The sequence below is a fragment of the Numenius arquata genome, chromosome 6 (genome assembly GCF_964106895.1).
Source record: "Numenius arquata chromosome 6, bNumArq3.hap1.1, whole genome shotgun sequence".
NCBI classification, from domain to species: Eukaryota; Metazoa; Chordata; class Aves; order Charadriiformes; family Scolopacidae; genus Numenius; species Numenius arquata.
The window spans coordinates 68,885,805-68,901,145 of record NC_133581.1 but is presented as its reverse complement, the minus strand read 5'-3'; the positions used below and the strand labels follow the sequence as shown (position 1 = coordinate 68,901,145).

General features: G+C 44.4%; 1 protein-coding gene across 1 annotated transcript in view; it reads right to left on the bottom strand.

The window, feature by feature from the left end:
* MDGA2 (MAM domain containing glycosylphosphatidylinositol anchor 2) overlaps positions 1-15,341 on the bottom strand; it is a 361,261-nt gene that overhangs the window by 5,336 nt on the left and 340,584 nt on the right. Inside the window, exons 14-17 of the mRNA XM_074149599.1 lie at positions 14,645-14,665; positions 9,691-9,846; positions 8,373-8,531; positions 1,859-1,989 (exon numbers count right to left, since the gene is read on the bottom strand). Of these exons, the coding sequence (XP_074005700.1) occupies positions 1,859-1,989; positions 8,373-8,531; positions 9,691-9,846; positions 14,645-14,665 (467 nt within the window). The remainder of the gene's footprint in view (positions 1-1,858; positions 1,990-8,372; positions 8,532-9,690; positions 9,847-14,644; positions 14,666-15,341) is intronic.

Genomic DNA, 15,341 nt, shown 5'->3' with positions numbered 1-15,341 from the left:
CTTCAATTCACCCTCCTTAAATTTAACTGGGAGGTTTATATTCTTTCCTACTTAGACTACTGAATGGAAAATAAAGTTTGTTTGATGCAAGAGCTGCTAAAAATGTAATTTAAGGTTCCAACCACCCTGACATTTATTTGTTATATTTGTGCAGAGCTTCACGGCTTTACATTCATTTTATGCCGAAGCCTTTAAACACAACAGTGTAAAAGGTGAAAAATAGCCAGGCAGAGGAGCTTCCATTCCGTGTACCAGTTGGCGGCCCCAGTGAAGGTGGTTTTAAAGCAAGGTGAGTGAGGGGCACCAGTAGCAGAAGTGACCCCCGTAACTTTTCGGAAAGCCACAGGGCCCTGTGCAAGGGCTGATGCTCAGACTCTAGGGTGGAAGCAGAGACCTGGGTACCAGGAGCTGCTGACTTCTCTGCCAATGCTTCACCCCAGCTTGCCCTTCCACCCAAACCCATGTCCTCCTCTCCATGAGGTGACCCCAGGCGTGCACCCCATCACCCTCCTCCACTCCTCGTCATTGCTGGTGCCAAATCCTTTGTGTCTCTCTTCCCGGAGCTGATGTCCTCGTCCTTCTGCTTCTGCTAAAGCCTGGCCAGGTCTGAGGAACCCATCTCAGACACAACTGCGATCACTTTGGTTTCAGCATCCAATCCCTCTCCGACACAACTGCGATCACTTTGCTCTCAGCTTCCCCAGATGTCTCTTATCTCCCTTTACTGGTCCATTTATTATGTTCAGATAATAAATCAATTTCCTTTCCTTCACTGTTCACACTTCTTGGGTTTACCTGGACTTCACCAATGCAAAGCTCACCCGCCCTGACCAGCCCCCTTCTACTCGGCCCTGTGCTCCGAGTGTGCTTTAACATCCGTGACCCTCTTCTCTGCGCTTTTCCTCACCAATTCTGCCACTTTGCTCCACTCAAACATCATGTCACGCTATACTTCACATATCCTTCTCCTCCAGTTTTCCCCTAATGCAATGGCTCTGCGATCACCTATGCCAAATTATTTCTCATCCGTCATTGCCTCTCACGCAGGGAAATAAAAACAAAGGGTCAGGATCACTGATTATCCATACAGTGAACCCCAGTCTGCACGTTTAAGACAGCAGTTTTGACTTCCACCGAATGACTCTTTTTCCCCAAAGCCATCACCCTCCCCGGGGGACCCGGAGGTGGCAGGGAGGGGACAGAGGAGCCTGGAGGATGCGGCACCGCAAGGCACAGCGTGTGACTCCCGTCTTCCATCACACCGATGCTCTCAGCCTCAAACAGGGGAGGGCTTGCCCTCCGCAGCCGCCTTTTTGGGTCTGTTCCAGTTAGAAACCGCTCACAGCGTGAATGAGAAACTGCCCACCAGAGTCTATCAGCATCTCGCTGTCAAACCCACAATGAAATGTGTGAAAACCTGCCACAACTTGAATGAGCCCCGGTGAATTTCTGCAGAAAATTCATGTGTTTCAAGAGACCTCTAACACAGGCACTACACCATGGACGCTAAACATTTTTTTCACAGGAAGGAATTACGTATTCCAGTTGCTAATCTGAAATAAAAAAAACGTTTTATATTGGCTAACAGCATCTTCTGAAGACTGAAAGACATTTTGTCTTCAAGCAAATAGCTGCTGTTCCGCCATTAAAGTGTGCATTATTAAGCTCTACGGCGCTCACCTATTTACAGCAAGGAGAGCAATTATCTGTCCATAAAGCAGCTTTCAGTGCTGAAATGAAGCTGTGAAACCCTGTGGCAGAAGGAAAGGGTCAGCGTACACAGATGTCCCCCCCCCAAACCCGAATATTCCCATTCCCGGTGTGCTTGGGCGCTGCGAAGCAATGCACGAGCCCTTACCTGAAATGAAGTCGGGGGGTTTATATTAACGCGAGCTTGGTTCCAGTGCTGTCCCTTATTTCCACTTGAAGACCACAATGGGTTCTCTATCGCCGTCTGCCCTTTCAACCGCAGGTAAACGTTCAAGCTTCCTGGAAGAGAGGTGGAGAACTGGAATTGGTCCAGCGCTCTGACGGGGCAGAGATGCTGGGCTGGGTCCAGCATCACCCCCCTTCCCTCTTCACACGGGCCTCTGCTGGGTCTGGGTGGATGTGGAGAGTTTCTTGTCATAAATCCAAAAACTTTTAGGCTTGGGAAGACTGTGAACTGGTGATATGAATTCTCAGCAGAGGCAAACCTAGGGCGTGATGGCACCCACTGCTCCCTGCAGCTCAGGAAGGACACCAGGCTTCCCAGGGTGAGATGGGCAATCCCCAGTTTTCTGTGTTTTAGAGCAAATGAGTCATTTATAACCTCCTAACCCCAGGATAAATAAGCAACTTGGTTGCCTTATGCTCTCACTTCTACTGTCCAACTTCTAACGGAGTGCCGTAGAGCCTGGCAAATCTATCTGGGAGATAGATGTGATGACCTTACTGCCACTAAGGAGTATCTTTGAAGGACAACATAATCCTCTTAGTCCAAATAACCTTGGAAAAGTTGTCCCTCACTGTGGAGAAAAACCCCACAGCCCTGGGCCTTTCCCCACCACCAACCATTAAGTTACTGGTTCCAGCACAGATATTGCACAATAGATCATCTGTATTTGGCAGCCCTTCTCTCCCATTAACCTCAGATTAATGCCTCAGACCACGAACAGAAGCCAGACTTTCTTGGTGCACCAAGAGACAGCAAACACACTGATTTCACTTAGCAGGGTTCAATAATTCACAGAGTTTGCAGATTTTGTTCCTCCTTGCTCACTGCTGTTATCCGCAGAGGTGTGGGGCAGTGGTGTCTCTTTGTACTACATAAATCACTGCATTTGCCTTCCCTGGAGAAAGTTCAGTCAAGCTCACGCAAGACACCTCTTTTTTAGGGAGCCTGGAAAGGCAGCTGGGAAGCTCATCCAAATTATACTTGCAATGAAACCTCCCAGATCTGAGGCAGCTGCGCAGTGACTCAGCTCCAGCTCGTAAAAAGTTCTGATTTCATGCAATAGCGAAACTCAGCACCTTGAAAAAAACACGAGGCTGAGCGTGTAATGGAATAGCAAATATTCTCCTCACGGCTCTTTTGCCAGGGTGCCCAGAATGAGCCCATACATCTTCTCTGAAGGAGGTGGGGGAAGCGATGCTTGCCAGAGCGTCCGGGTGGCACCCTGTCTCCCACCCCCTTCCCACGGCAGTGTTGTATTTTCCCAAGGCAGGGGAGGGTACGGAAGCAGGACAAAGGAAACACGACTTCTAACAAGGATAGTCTGTCCCTGCCTGCACGTACTCTGCTGGGTAAAGAAAAAAATGACCTGAAAGGGAAAGGGCTTGCGAGAAGGGCTACAGAGGGCTACAAAGATGATGAGGGGCCTGGAGCATCTCTCTTATGAGGAAGGGCTGAGGGACTTGGGTCTTTTTAGTCTAGAGAAGAGAAGACTGAGGGGGGATCTGATCAACGCCTAGAAATACCCACAGGGAGGGTGTCAGGAGGATGGGGCCAGTCTTTTTTCAGTGGTGCCCAGTGACAGGACAAGAGGTAATGGGCACAGACTTGAACATAAGAAGTTCCATCTAAACATGAGGAGGAACTTCTTTACTTTGAGGGTGACAGAGCCCTGGAAGAGGCTGCCCGGAGAGGTGGTGGAGTCTCCTTCTCTGGAGACATTCAAACCCACCTGGACACGTTCCTGTGGGACCTGCTCTGGGTGACTCTGCTCTGGCAGAGGGTTGGACTGGATGATCTCCAGAGGTCCCTTCCAACCCCATGTCATTCTGGGATTCTGTGAGAAGGTGAATGCTCAGGAGGGTTCCCTGGACCAGTAATACATCTCTGCTCCCAGTAAGCGGTTGCTCAGCCCCACCAACAGCAACAGCTCTTGGGCAAGGTTTATATTATTCAGCTTAAACAGTTCTCCCTTTCTTCCCATCTGCTTCCCTCCAAGACTTTTATCAACAACTCTACTGGGTCTGTAGCCTGAAAAAAGGCAGGGACATAGACAAGACTACCTAAAGTTAAAAAATAGAGTTATATATAATGTTATTTTTCTAAAAGACAAAAATCAATGCCCATATCAAGCAAGGGATGAGTTGCTGGGCGATTATTTCACCTGTCTGTGCAGGCTGATACAGCCCATGCTGCAGAGCTGTTTGGAATAACTGAATAATTTAGGCATCAAAAGTACATAATTCCAACACTGCTGAGGTTAGAGATTTAAGATTGTTCACAGCATACTCAGCCTCTTTGCATCACATAATTTCTTCAAATTAACAGCAGAACAATAGCAGTCTTATTTAAAATACAAAATAGCCATTATTGTACCAGATTTGCCCAGCATGTTAGTTAGCGTGGATGTACCTGCCTGACCCTCGTTGCTAAATATGTCCCAAACGTCACTAAAAACTTAACTAATGACACCTGCGACAGATGCTTATCCTTGAAATTCTGCCAGAAAGGCTTTGGAAAAGTTACATGGCCTTTGCCAGGGTGATGCTGGGGAGGCAGGATGAGTTGGCCATGGGGTTCACGCTGAGGTGTGTCCAGCAAGAATTCACCTACAGATTTCCAATTCTGCCAAGCTCCAGACAAATGGGTAATGAAGTGACTCCTGAGGAGGAGACGGAGAGTAACTGCTGTGAATTAAGGAATAAAGTTTACTTTCTGACAGCCTCCTGCCAAGAGAGCGCAGGGTGCTCCGGAGACGTCACCAGCGCCAACACGGGGGTGACACTTTGAGCGCTCATCACCGTGCAAACACAAACAGCTTCCGCGGTGCGCTCTGACAGCATCTTCTGCTTCCACTTTTTGTTTTGTGATGGCTCTCCAGTGATAAGAAAAATTATTGTTATTGGAGCATCAATTAGAAATGCCCCATTTTGGGGTGCAGGGGGAAAAACTGGAAATATAGACTATTTTAAAAGATGGTGACAGCTATAATGGAATTACAGCCTCTCTCTGTCTCAATGCAGAGACACAATAAGGACAGTGACTCTTCATTTTCTTGTTCCCCAACAATGGCTTATTGTTTGCTGCAAATCAAGTAACGGGAAGCTCTATTTCTCTTATGTTTTAGGGATAATCTACCTTCCCCTTTTGAAGGATGTGCGCTTTCCCTGGCAGCCAGTGCTCTCAGAGCGAGCTCGGAGTGATCTGTCAGGAATTACAACCTGACCTAAGAGCCATCTATTTCAGGTAAAGAAAGATTATTTTTCCGAATCTCACTGCCAAGGCACGGGATGTAGGTCCCTGTTTATCTCCTCAGAGCGTAAGCTCTAATCTCAGATCTGCGCTCTGCAAAGACCCCCGAGTACCTCTCCTTATCGCTACAGACATTCCCTGCCTCTTCTCCAGAGACACCAGAGACCTGAACAGCTGGATAAACTGGTTGGCTGGTTGTTTTCAATACAGTGCAGCAGCCGTTTCTCAAACTGATGTCACCGGGGTCGCTCATTTTTAAGAATGGAGGCTGAAGTATCTTTTCCCCTAAGCCTCCAAGACCAGTCCACACCAGCAACGGAGCACCACTCCAGGAGGATCTTCTGGTTTTTTTTAGGGATCCTTCAGAACCTTGTCAGAAATGCAGAAATGTTTTGATGAGCAATGAAACTGTTTGGGAAACAGAGTACTTTGCCCCTGAGACATGGGAATAATAACCCTAATGCTCCTTGGAAATCTTATAGATGCTGATAATGAGGGAGAATTAAGCAACCCAGTGGAACTGCTGACTTGCAGCACCAAAGCCTGCTGAACAATGCTAGAGGACTTTGGCTGAAAAATCAAAGTTTAATGGCCGTGTATCTTCCCTGAAGACATTGTCCAAAGGAGGAAAAGGCTCGATATTATTTAAGCCAAATTACCCTGCAAGACACTTCAAATTTTTGGCAAAGCCAGGCCAAGGATCAGCAGCTCAAGGTTATTCAAAAGAAAGAGCCTTCAGCACAGAGATCATATCGAGGTCTCAATTAGCAGCTCCGGTCCCGCTCTTGTGAAGAAATGAGTGAGCTGGCAGCACATATTACAGCCGAGAGCTGCCCCGACTGGCAGTGCTCGTTCCCAGGTGGGGATAAGAAGCACCTTCTACAGCTGTGAAGGGTCAAGTCTTCCAACAGCTCGTCAAAAACCAGTCAATCTGTTTTAGCAATAAGATTTAGAATTATGCACAGGGGAATAATCCTTAAGAAAATGGAACTCTTCTGAAAAAATATTAACAATTAAGTATTTCTCACAGAATCACATCATCTTCGTTGTCCTGAACTGGACCCTCTCAGTAAGCCCATGTCTCTCGTCCTGGGGAGCTCAGCACTGGACCCAACACCCCAGATGTGTCTTCTCCACTGCTGAGCAGAGGAACAGGACCTGCTGGCCACGCTCTTCCTGATGTCACACAGGAGGCTGGTGGCCACCTGTACCACAAAGGTGTATCATCCAAAACACTGTGTCATGGTAAGGTTTGATTCGCCTGGGCAAATCACGCCTTTCCTAACCTAAAGGAATTTCTAAGACCACAAATCACAATAATTATATTGATGAGGTAACTACTCGAATGAGATTTTAAAAAACTCATTCGAGTAGTTACCTCATCAATAGGACTATTCATATAATAATCATGTGCTTAAATCACTGAAGTCTTAGGATATCATCACTCATTAGGTTTTTCTTTTTCTTTATTATCCTCATGTGAACAATTTCGGTGACACAGTTCACATCTGGGGAATCAAATGGTACATATATTTGCTGATTTCATAATTTATTTCTTGCATGCACATTTCAATCTCATGTGTTTCATAACATCTTCTCATTATGAGGAATTCAAATGTTGAATTTAGTAGATGTGTATAAGCGTGCATTCAAACACAGGGCTGACGCTATTAATTTACTGTTTTTCTGCCAGTCTGCTCTTTAAAGACAGAATAATAAGTAATTTTGTACAAAGCTACTCAAAAGCAGATAATTTTGAACATTAGCTAAAATGATGGTAACTATATTTTTTAACATTAAAGAAGAAAAGCAGTATCAAGCAGTTTTGGTTTTCGACAACTAGGTGTCCACGTTGCCATGAACAAATCCTGTTTGTCTATGGTCACTAACCATTGCTGCCACCACCTTCACCTGCGAGTCAGCTCCTTCATTGGATGGCATCACACATGGCAATTCAAAAAATTCCACATAAATAAGAAAGGGCGATCTCAGCAAAAAATCTAAGGACACAGACAATTGCTGAAAAGGCAGCCCAGAAAAAAAAGATAATCAAAATTGCACCAATTGCAGCCTCTGTGGTTGTTTGTCTTATACTTTATCCCAAACCTACGATATTCCAGAAAAACTCTTTGACCCTTTCTGTTTGTAACTTTGCTCTTCACTGACAAATACCAGAAACAGCCTTACAAGGCGGTTTATATTTTTTTCACTAAGCATGGCATGGCTCAGTCGCTTCCCTCCGATAAACAGCCAAGCTCCTGCTGGAACATAAAGCCAGGAGAACCTGAACCTGGGGCTGCGTTCTCGCGCTCAGCAGTGCAGAGAGAACTGAGGAAACCACGTCAACTTGTCTGCTCTCTTTAAAACCTGAACTCGGCCTGGATTAGGCGAAGGTTTCCCCAAGCAACCACCAGAATGCACCATGAGGGTGTGCTTGCCCTTGAAATATATATATAAATACATCAAGTCAGGTCAGCTTGGAATGCCTTCTGACACACTGATGAGCACCGAGCACCCCACAGGGATTTACAGGATTTAGAAAAATGGGCTGTCTATTGTTAATACTTTTATATTTTCCCACACCTTTTTTTTTTTCATACTACTCAAAGAAATTAAACGTGTGTGTTGAAAGAGCCACGACTAAAGATAGAGTTGCGGATACACCTTGAAAATATGTACTCCCACAGCCTGCGAGCCAATTGTTCATGACTTTTACAAAGGAACCGTGTGCTGGTGCATCGCACCCGGGCTGTGCCGCTCCAGCCGCCGGCACGTCCTGAACCCAGCGAGGAGCGGCTCAAAGCTCTGTGTTACCATCAGGCAAAAGTCCTTGCAAATGTCACCTTTTCCGTTTCCACATTCTAAAGTTCCCAGGCTCAAAACCTCACGAGTGCATGAAACATCAGGCATCGGGCAAAAGTCCTTGCAAATGTCACTTTTTCCATTTCCACACTCCAAAGTTCCCACGCTCAACCCTCATGTGTGCATGAAACACCTCCCATCCATAAAAGGGGCTCCTGCTAGTGTGCTAATTAGTGGAAAATGCACTTTTACAGTGGTTAGGATGCTAACAGCTTTGGTGGCAACGGTCCCTTGCAGTTCCCCCGTGCTTTTGTTTCATGCAAGTGGACATCTCTCCTGCTATTTCTCCCAAAATGAAAAGACAAGGTCATTGGCTTCCTCTCACCTATGTGCTGTCCATACATGTGATAGTAGAAGCTGAAACAATAGGCTGTGTTCGTAGCTCCATAGGGATTTTTTGGAGCGACGCTGAAAACAGGGCTAACAAGTCGGGCCTTTTCTCCTTCCAGCCTGGGGCGCGAGGTCTCAATGTACATGTAGAACCCTAGGGGGAAGGCCAGGTGGAAATCATCAGGTTGCAGTCCTCAAAATCAAACACATTTACACACAGGAAGACACCAGGGCTATAAAGCACCTTGATTAAACATGTACAAACAGAAAGACACCAGGACTATCAAGAATTTTGATCCATTTTTCACACTCATCTGGTGTCACCATGGTTTCTGAGACATATTTCTCCTGCATTAAGCCCATGTGTTTTCCACAACTGCTTCAAAGACATGTTTTCTACCCAGAGTAAAATCAGGGCTAACAGGTCAGTACTTGTAATCAATTTGAAATCAATATAACATCACATATGAACAAGAAAAAAACCTTTGTGATGGGGTTCAGGCATCAGTCTCAAGGTTGTAATTTGTTCCTATAAGCAGTGAGCGGGGAGAACTTTTAAAATAAAGGAAAAATATCTCGATGGAAACCTTTCAAGGAACATTTTCAACTGGCCATGTCAATCACATGTTTGAAAGCTCATTTTCACAAAAGAAGACGATAATTTATTCTGATCCTGGACTGTGCCAACAACAGAGATAGTATTTACTTAATCCAACTAAGCAAATACAATGCAGGATGGTTCTTTTTTTCCCCCTTTGGTAGTGCAAGCAGGGAGCACACAATAAAATAGCATGAGTTACTGCAGTGCTTGATAAATTCAGCACAACATGTCTGACTTTTCAAATGCAAATACACTCTGCAGCAGATATGGCACGCTTCTGTTAAGCAGGGCAGCAGATTGAGAATTACACATTTTAGCAACACCCAAAGTGAAAATGGGGCAAAAGAATTTCTCCTTGTGACAGTCTGAGAGAGTCCGAGTTAGAATTTAAATGACATAAACCAGAAGAATATTTCAAGATGTGCCAGAAGATTTCCCCACCAGACTGTAACCTGAACGCAATGGCTTTGAGAATGGCACAACAGAAATGATACAAGACGGTTAATGGCACCATCAGTGGGTTGTGCTTTGGGACCAGCCACAAGCCTCAGCGCCAGCAATTTCTTTTAGAAGTCCTTGAATTATGCTTATTTCTGGTTTGACCAGGAAAAATGATGTAGGTGGCTAAATTGTCTGTCCTGGAGAGGTCCCTCACCCCAAAGGAGCCGCGGAGCTCCCAGTGCCAGGGACTGGTGACACCACTGGAGCTTACCTTCCTTGGAGCCAGTCCGATCCGCGTTGGGCCCCGTGTTGGGGGTGTATTTTGTGTCTCTGGTGGCAGTGCTTTGTTTCGTCCAGTCGAAATTGTCTGTGTCATCTTGGGTGAAAAGGCAAATGTTACCATCCTCAAACCCACAGTGGAACTCTCCTGCCAAAGCAGCAAATGAGCAGAAATTTAGGGGCTGAAACTATTAATCCAATGCTCGTTTGTCAAAGTACTTGTCAATTATAACAAAGATATTGTGTGATGATGCTTAGTAACAGCACTGGAAAACAGACATACATTTATTTTACACCAGTTTCTAGTGTTCAGGGTATGTTTTCTTTTGTAGTAACATCAACCTGCGTTGGTATTACTTGAAATTATATTCAAGTCTTATTGTACAGCTCCTCCTCACACATTCCCATGGATACAACTGCCCTTAGAGACATCGTCTCCTCTTACCCAACTAGCACTTCTAGAAAGCTGAGAAGAACAGGCAGCATGTCCATAAAACACGGACTACGGGGAAAAAAAAAGTGGTTTAGGGATAAGAACATGAGGGAAAAGAGGACAGCAACTTTTCAGAATGGAAACATTATCTCCAAGTGACATCTCCTAAACTAGTCTTGGCTTTTGATAGGGATGGGAAAGGAAGTAATGGCTAAAATGAGAGCAAAGGAGTTTTAGGGCAGACATGAAGAAAATCTCTAAAAATCAGGACAGTGAAGCACATGAACGACTTGCTCAGGAAGAGCACTGAGTCCCCATCACTGGGTTATAATAACCAATTAGACAAATACCTGGGAGGAAGGTTTAGGTCTATCTGAACCAGGCAGGACAGGTGACTGTATCATGTCCTGAAGACATCTCCATCTTTCACTAAAATTTCTGTTATTTACTTGAGGTCAAGTGGTAAAACCTTGGCTCTAAAGATTAAAACCGCCAAGAAGCATCACTGGGATCCTCTCCTTTGCCAAAGAGAGGTGTGTGAGACACACCAGCTCAGTGATCCCACCTGCCAGGTGACGGTGGGATGAGAAAGTCCTTCTGTCAGACGTTTAGGAACCAAAATAAATCGAAACCTCAAGTTTCAGTTTTCACCTCAGAACAGAATAAGGCCCCATGCAGTAAAATGTGCAAAAGCTTAATTTTATGCGCATGAATAGTTCCTGCTGAGTTTACTCTTCCAGCAAAGTCAATTGATCTATCTGAGAAAACAAGCAAATCTCTCTTCTCTAGGGAGAAGGCAGCTGTCTGCACACTGTGTCAGCCACGGCCTTCTTCATAGGGGTGCAATTTATATTCATTGTTATGAGGAACTCTAACACCAGGCGCCATGGGATTATTCATCTGTGTTAAATTGAGAAGGTATATAAATGTTTGCAGGTTTGGGGTTTTGGTGAACTATAAATCCACTTAAGCCACTGGAGCTTCAGTGTAAATCAGTGAAGACAGAGGGACCTGGAGCTTAGCTTGGATATGTACTGCTAAGCAAGGATGCTGGTCTGAAGCTTATTTAAAATCAGGTAACACTGCAGACTGAAAAAGCGGGCTTGAAAAATTCATTCCAAACCACAAGGTGCATCCCAAGTCTTCCTCATTCCGCTCCTGCCCGTCCAAAGAGCAACACAAACTGTATCCCCTCCACAACAGTTAGCATAAACCCCCTGTTTTTCATAAGCCCTGAGTTATAAAGCCAGGTTATCACCAAAATGCAGTTCATAGAAACTTCCTTGGCTCTTAGCACCTCAAGGAGATTGACTTGATTTCTCAATAAATCCATCAGCTTTATTAGATCCTCCAAGAGAATTAATTTCCTAAATCCCAGTTCCTTAACTGGCAAAGACGACTGGTAACCATCGGCATGAAGGGGGGGCCAATTTCAGGACCTTGCACTTCTGTTTGGAGATGGAAGCAAGGTCTTCTGAATTTTGAATGTTAAAGAAGTGGCAATATAGAAAGTCATTCAGTGGAGGAGCACCATTGTGAGCGTTGTGGAGAAGGACTACAAGTAGAGGCCTGATTGTGGTTCTTCCTGAGAGATGAGCAAATCAAAGAACGAGGCCACGAGGGATACACACACACGGATTACACCCAAAATCCTTTGATAGAGAAACACGTCAATAGATGCAGATGGACACCTCCGTCCTTATCCCAAAGAACAGGAAGATAACGCAAAGACCCTGACAAAGCTCTTGAAAGACATGAGGACTGGAATGAAGCACTCTGAACAAAACCCCAGCTGTGCCTCTCATCTCCAAGAATTACCTTTTATACGACTTGAGCTCCCAATTTGCTCGGTTTACACTATATTCTCTGCGTTTGACTTCCACCTCCACTCATGCAAGACCTTCCTATAGCAAAAACAGTGCTGCTTCTACCCGGTCTGATAAAATTAAAGGGCAAAACAGTAGCTAAAGCAGAAAAGTTCTGAGTACCAGATCCCGTCCTGCAGCAAAGTGAATTAACACAAAGCATTTTCAGCCATTCAGCAGTTTCTAACACAGCCCCCACAGTACCCTAAGAGCTGCATTTGCATGTCGCACCATGCCCTCAGAGCTTCATTAAGAAATTCCACATCAGCAGAACAAAAGATTTTTCTTCAAGTTAAAAAAAAATATATATATATATATTCAGGCCAGATAAAAAAAAAAAAGTAAAACTTTGACATTTATTTAATAGGAAAACACTGGTTTCATGTGGGACTCCACCATTTGGAATACATTGGGAAAGGTTAGTGCTAAATATTCTTGGCACTAAAGGCTCCTTAAAAAATGGCAGAAGAATAAAAATGGGAAATAGTTCTCCAGCGTTAGCTGAATATTTTTCTTATGCAAGAAGTAGGACCATTTAAATAGGTCTAGATGGTCCTGACGTGTTCATTGAAGGAACACGCTGAGTGCAGGTGGAACAGCCAGCCCTGCCCCAAGCACCCATGGGTGCTCCAGTTCGTGACACCCCTCAGACCACTACGGTTGGCTGAAAGCACAAACAGTGGTGCCAATTGCTATTAAAGGCAGTGGTCAATTTTTGTCAAAGCACATGCCAGCTCTGGAAGTGGATTCAGGTTATTAATAATTTCATTACCAATTAGGGCAAAATCGGAAACTGTTCTCAAGGTGAAACATTCCTCATTGTAGTATGAATTATTGTCCCCTATTTCCATAAAATTCAAGTTGAATATGACTCTCTAACATCTAATCTCTTCCGTTATTCAGGTGTAACATCTAGTTGCACTAATTGATCTGAAATACTTATGGCTTAAATTAAATTATATTATCCGTTACAAAATAAAATGTAGATCTGAGGCTCCATCTCAGTGTTTCAGTCATTCCGTCCTACTTGCATTGCAGACATCTTGTAAAAAGGAAGGACTTATGGAATGGGATTATTCCAGATATGAAGCAGAAGAAGAACGTGACTTCAGTTTCCGATACAGGTGTCTTGTCCCGGTTGAATACAGCTCTTGCTCTTCATTCACAACGGCGCACATGAAAACCCATGTGGATGCCACCTGCGCTGCACCACGCACCTACGAGAGCCTTTGCTTTTAACTGAGCTCTAGAGACATTCTGAAAATTAGACAGTTTCAGATCTGATCTGAAAATCGCAGAGGATCACAGTCTGAAGCACTTGGGATGGCAATGCATTTTTTCCTTAACATCACAGAGTATATATTTAATATAGTAATTAGCAAGGGCCTCATCTACTCCTCATTTAAGTCAGTGGGAGTGGTTCCTTCAGCTCCCGCGAGCTTTGAACTAAGCCCTGATTAATTGTTAATGCGTTGCACAAGATCTTCCACAAATAAGTGTAAAATTTACAGAAAGGCTTAGCCGTTGCCTGTGAGAGATGGAGAGAGAGGCTGCTCCCACAGCCCCATGCTGCTTTTCTGCCCGATTACGGCTGCGCTACAGCAGTAATAATGGCAGAGAGAATCCCAGTCCCTTTATTTTTTGCATATTTTATGAAAAGCAAGAGTAATGGCAGAATATGTTCCCACAGCAAAATATTCATGTGCTTTGGTGTGGAAGGAAACCATGGAGTAGACGTGGAGACTGTTTGGAATAGGGTGGTTTTACTGGGACATACTAAAGCTCCAGCCCATTCTCCTGCCTGCGACATCTGTAGAGATTTGGTGCCCGTGGAAAAGTGTAAGAACAACCCATTAGAGAAGTCCTTTCTCCCCTGAAACATCCCGGTGCCCACGCACCGATGCATTAGCGAATACATTTAGGGTTTGCATTTTCAGTCCTGCCTGTGGAGCTCTCCCCTGTGAGATTATCTGGATGCTTTCTCACCCCAGTTACACTTTTGGTCTCCACATTTCTCTGTGCAAACGGGGTCTGTGATTCCTGTATGCACCGCGTGAAAAAAGAGTCATCTTTTGGTTTTTATGCTGCAGATGAGCATCTGATAACCCTTGGAAGTATCAAAATACTCAAGAACTGCAGATGTCATTTTTATGCAAGGATAAATGAATTCCAAAAATTTCATAAACTAACTTTTCCTTCCAGATTTTTACCACACTGAGGCACAGGCACAGTTCCTACACAGCACATGAACTTTCAGCTAGTTAGTTTATCAGTATTTTGCTACTCCTGTGACTGAACCACAGCCTCACCCACGCACACTGAGCTACAGCTCCCACAAATGCATGTTATTTCAGAACATGAGTATTTTTCTTTTAGATGAACTGTTTGGGCAGTGGGAAAGGAAGATGAGCTGGGGCTATAATTTTTCCTTTCTCCATCTACTCTTGCTTTTTTCCTCTTGCATGGCAGAACAAAAGGAACCTTTATCCACCAGCCCATCTCACACGCAAAACTAAGGTGGTTGCTGCAATCCATGGGCTGCAACTGGAAGTGAAATATTTATCATTTACTGTTTGACTGTAAAGGACAATGGGTGCAAGGACAATTCTTTATACAGATAAAAGCTAAAAAGATACAGAAATACTTACGTAGATGTGGATTTACCGGAGCTGGAAGACAGAGCAAAAAATACAATTAGCACAAAGAAGAATTTCTAATTCATCAATATTCAGATTATCCTAAATTTCCCTCCCCCTCAAGACACTGATCATACCTCCTACACCAAAACAGCCAACAGAGCTGGGAACTTCCTTTCTGAGCAAATTTTTTGGCTCCCTGGCAATGCAAAGGCAATGATTTCAGTGAGAAATGATAGCCTCTCCCACCCACGATGCGTACCCTCCATCACGAGCACCTGCAGCCTGGGGAACAAGGTGCTGTAATTAAGCATCAAACCTAGATTAGTGGCACAGATATCGTAAGGATGGGGACAGCTGCACAGTAAAACTCCAGGGTGATGTCTTTGTACAGGAATCCAACAAAAACTACAGAAAGGATGAATTCATCAAAAGCATATGTTCTGCACTGGACCTTGCTCATCACTTAAAATTTCCTTTCAGCATTGTTCAAGAATACTTAATGTAATGAATTACCCTTCTACTCAATGAATAATACTATTCTTTAATTAAAGATGTCTGAGTACATATGCGTCTTAAGAAAAATACAGCACTTACATTCTTAGAAATGCCCATTTTCCTTTTAAATAGCAGTAAATATAAGCCCAGCAAGTTTGCAAGAAGAGGTTTGAGCTCATTAGACCATGAGACACAACCACGAAAATGCATG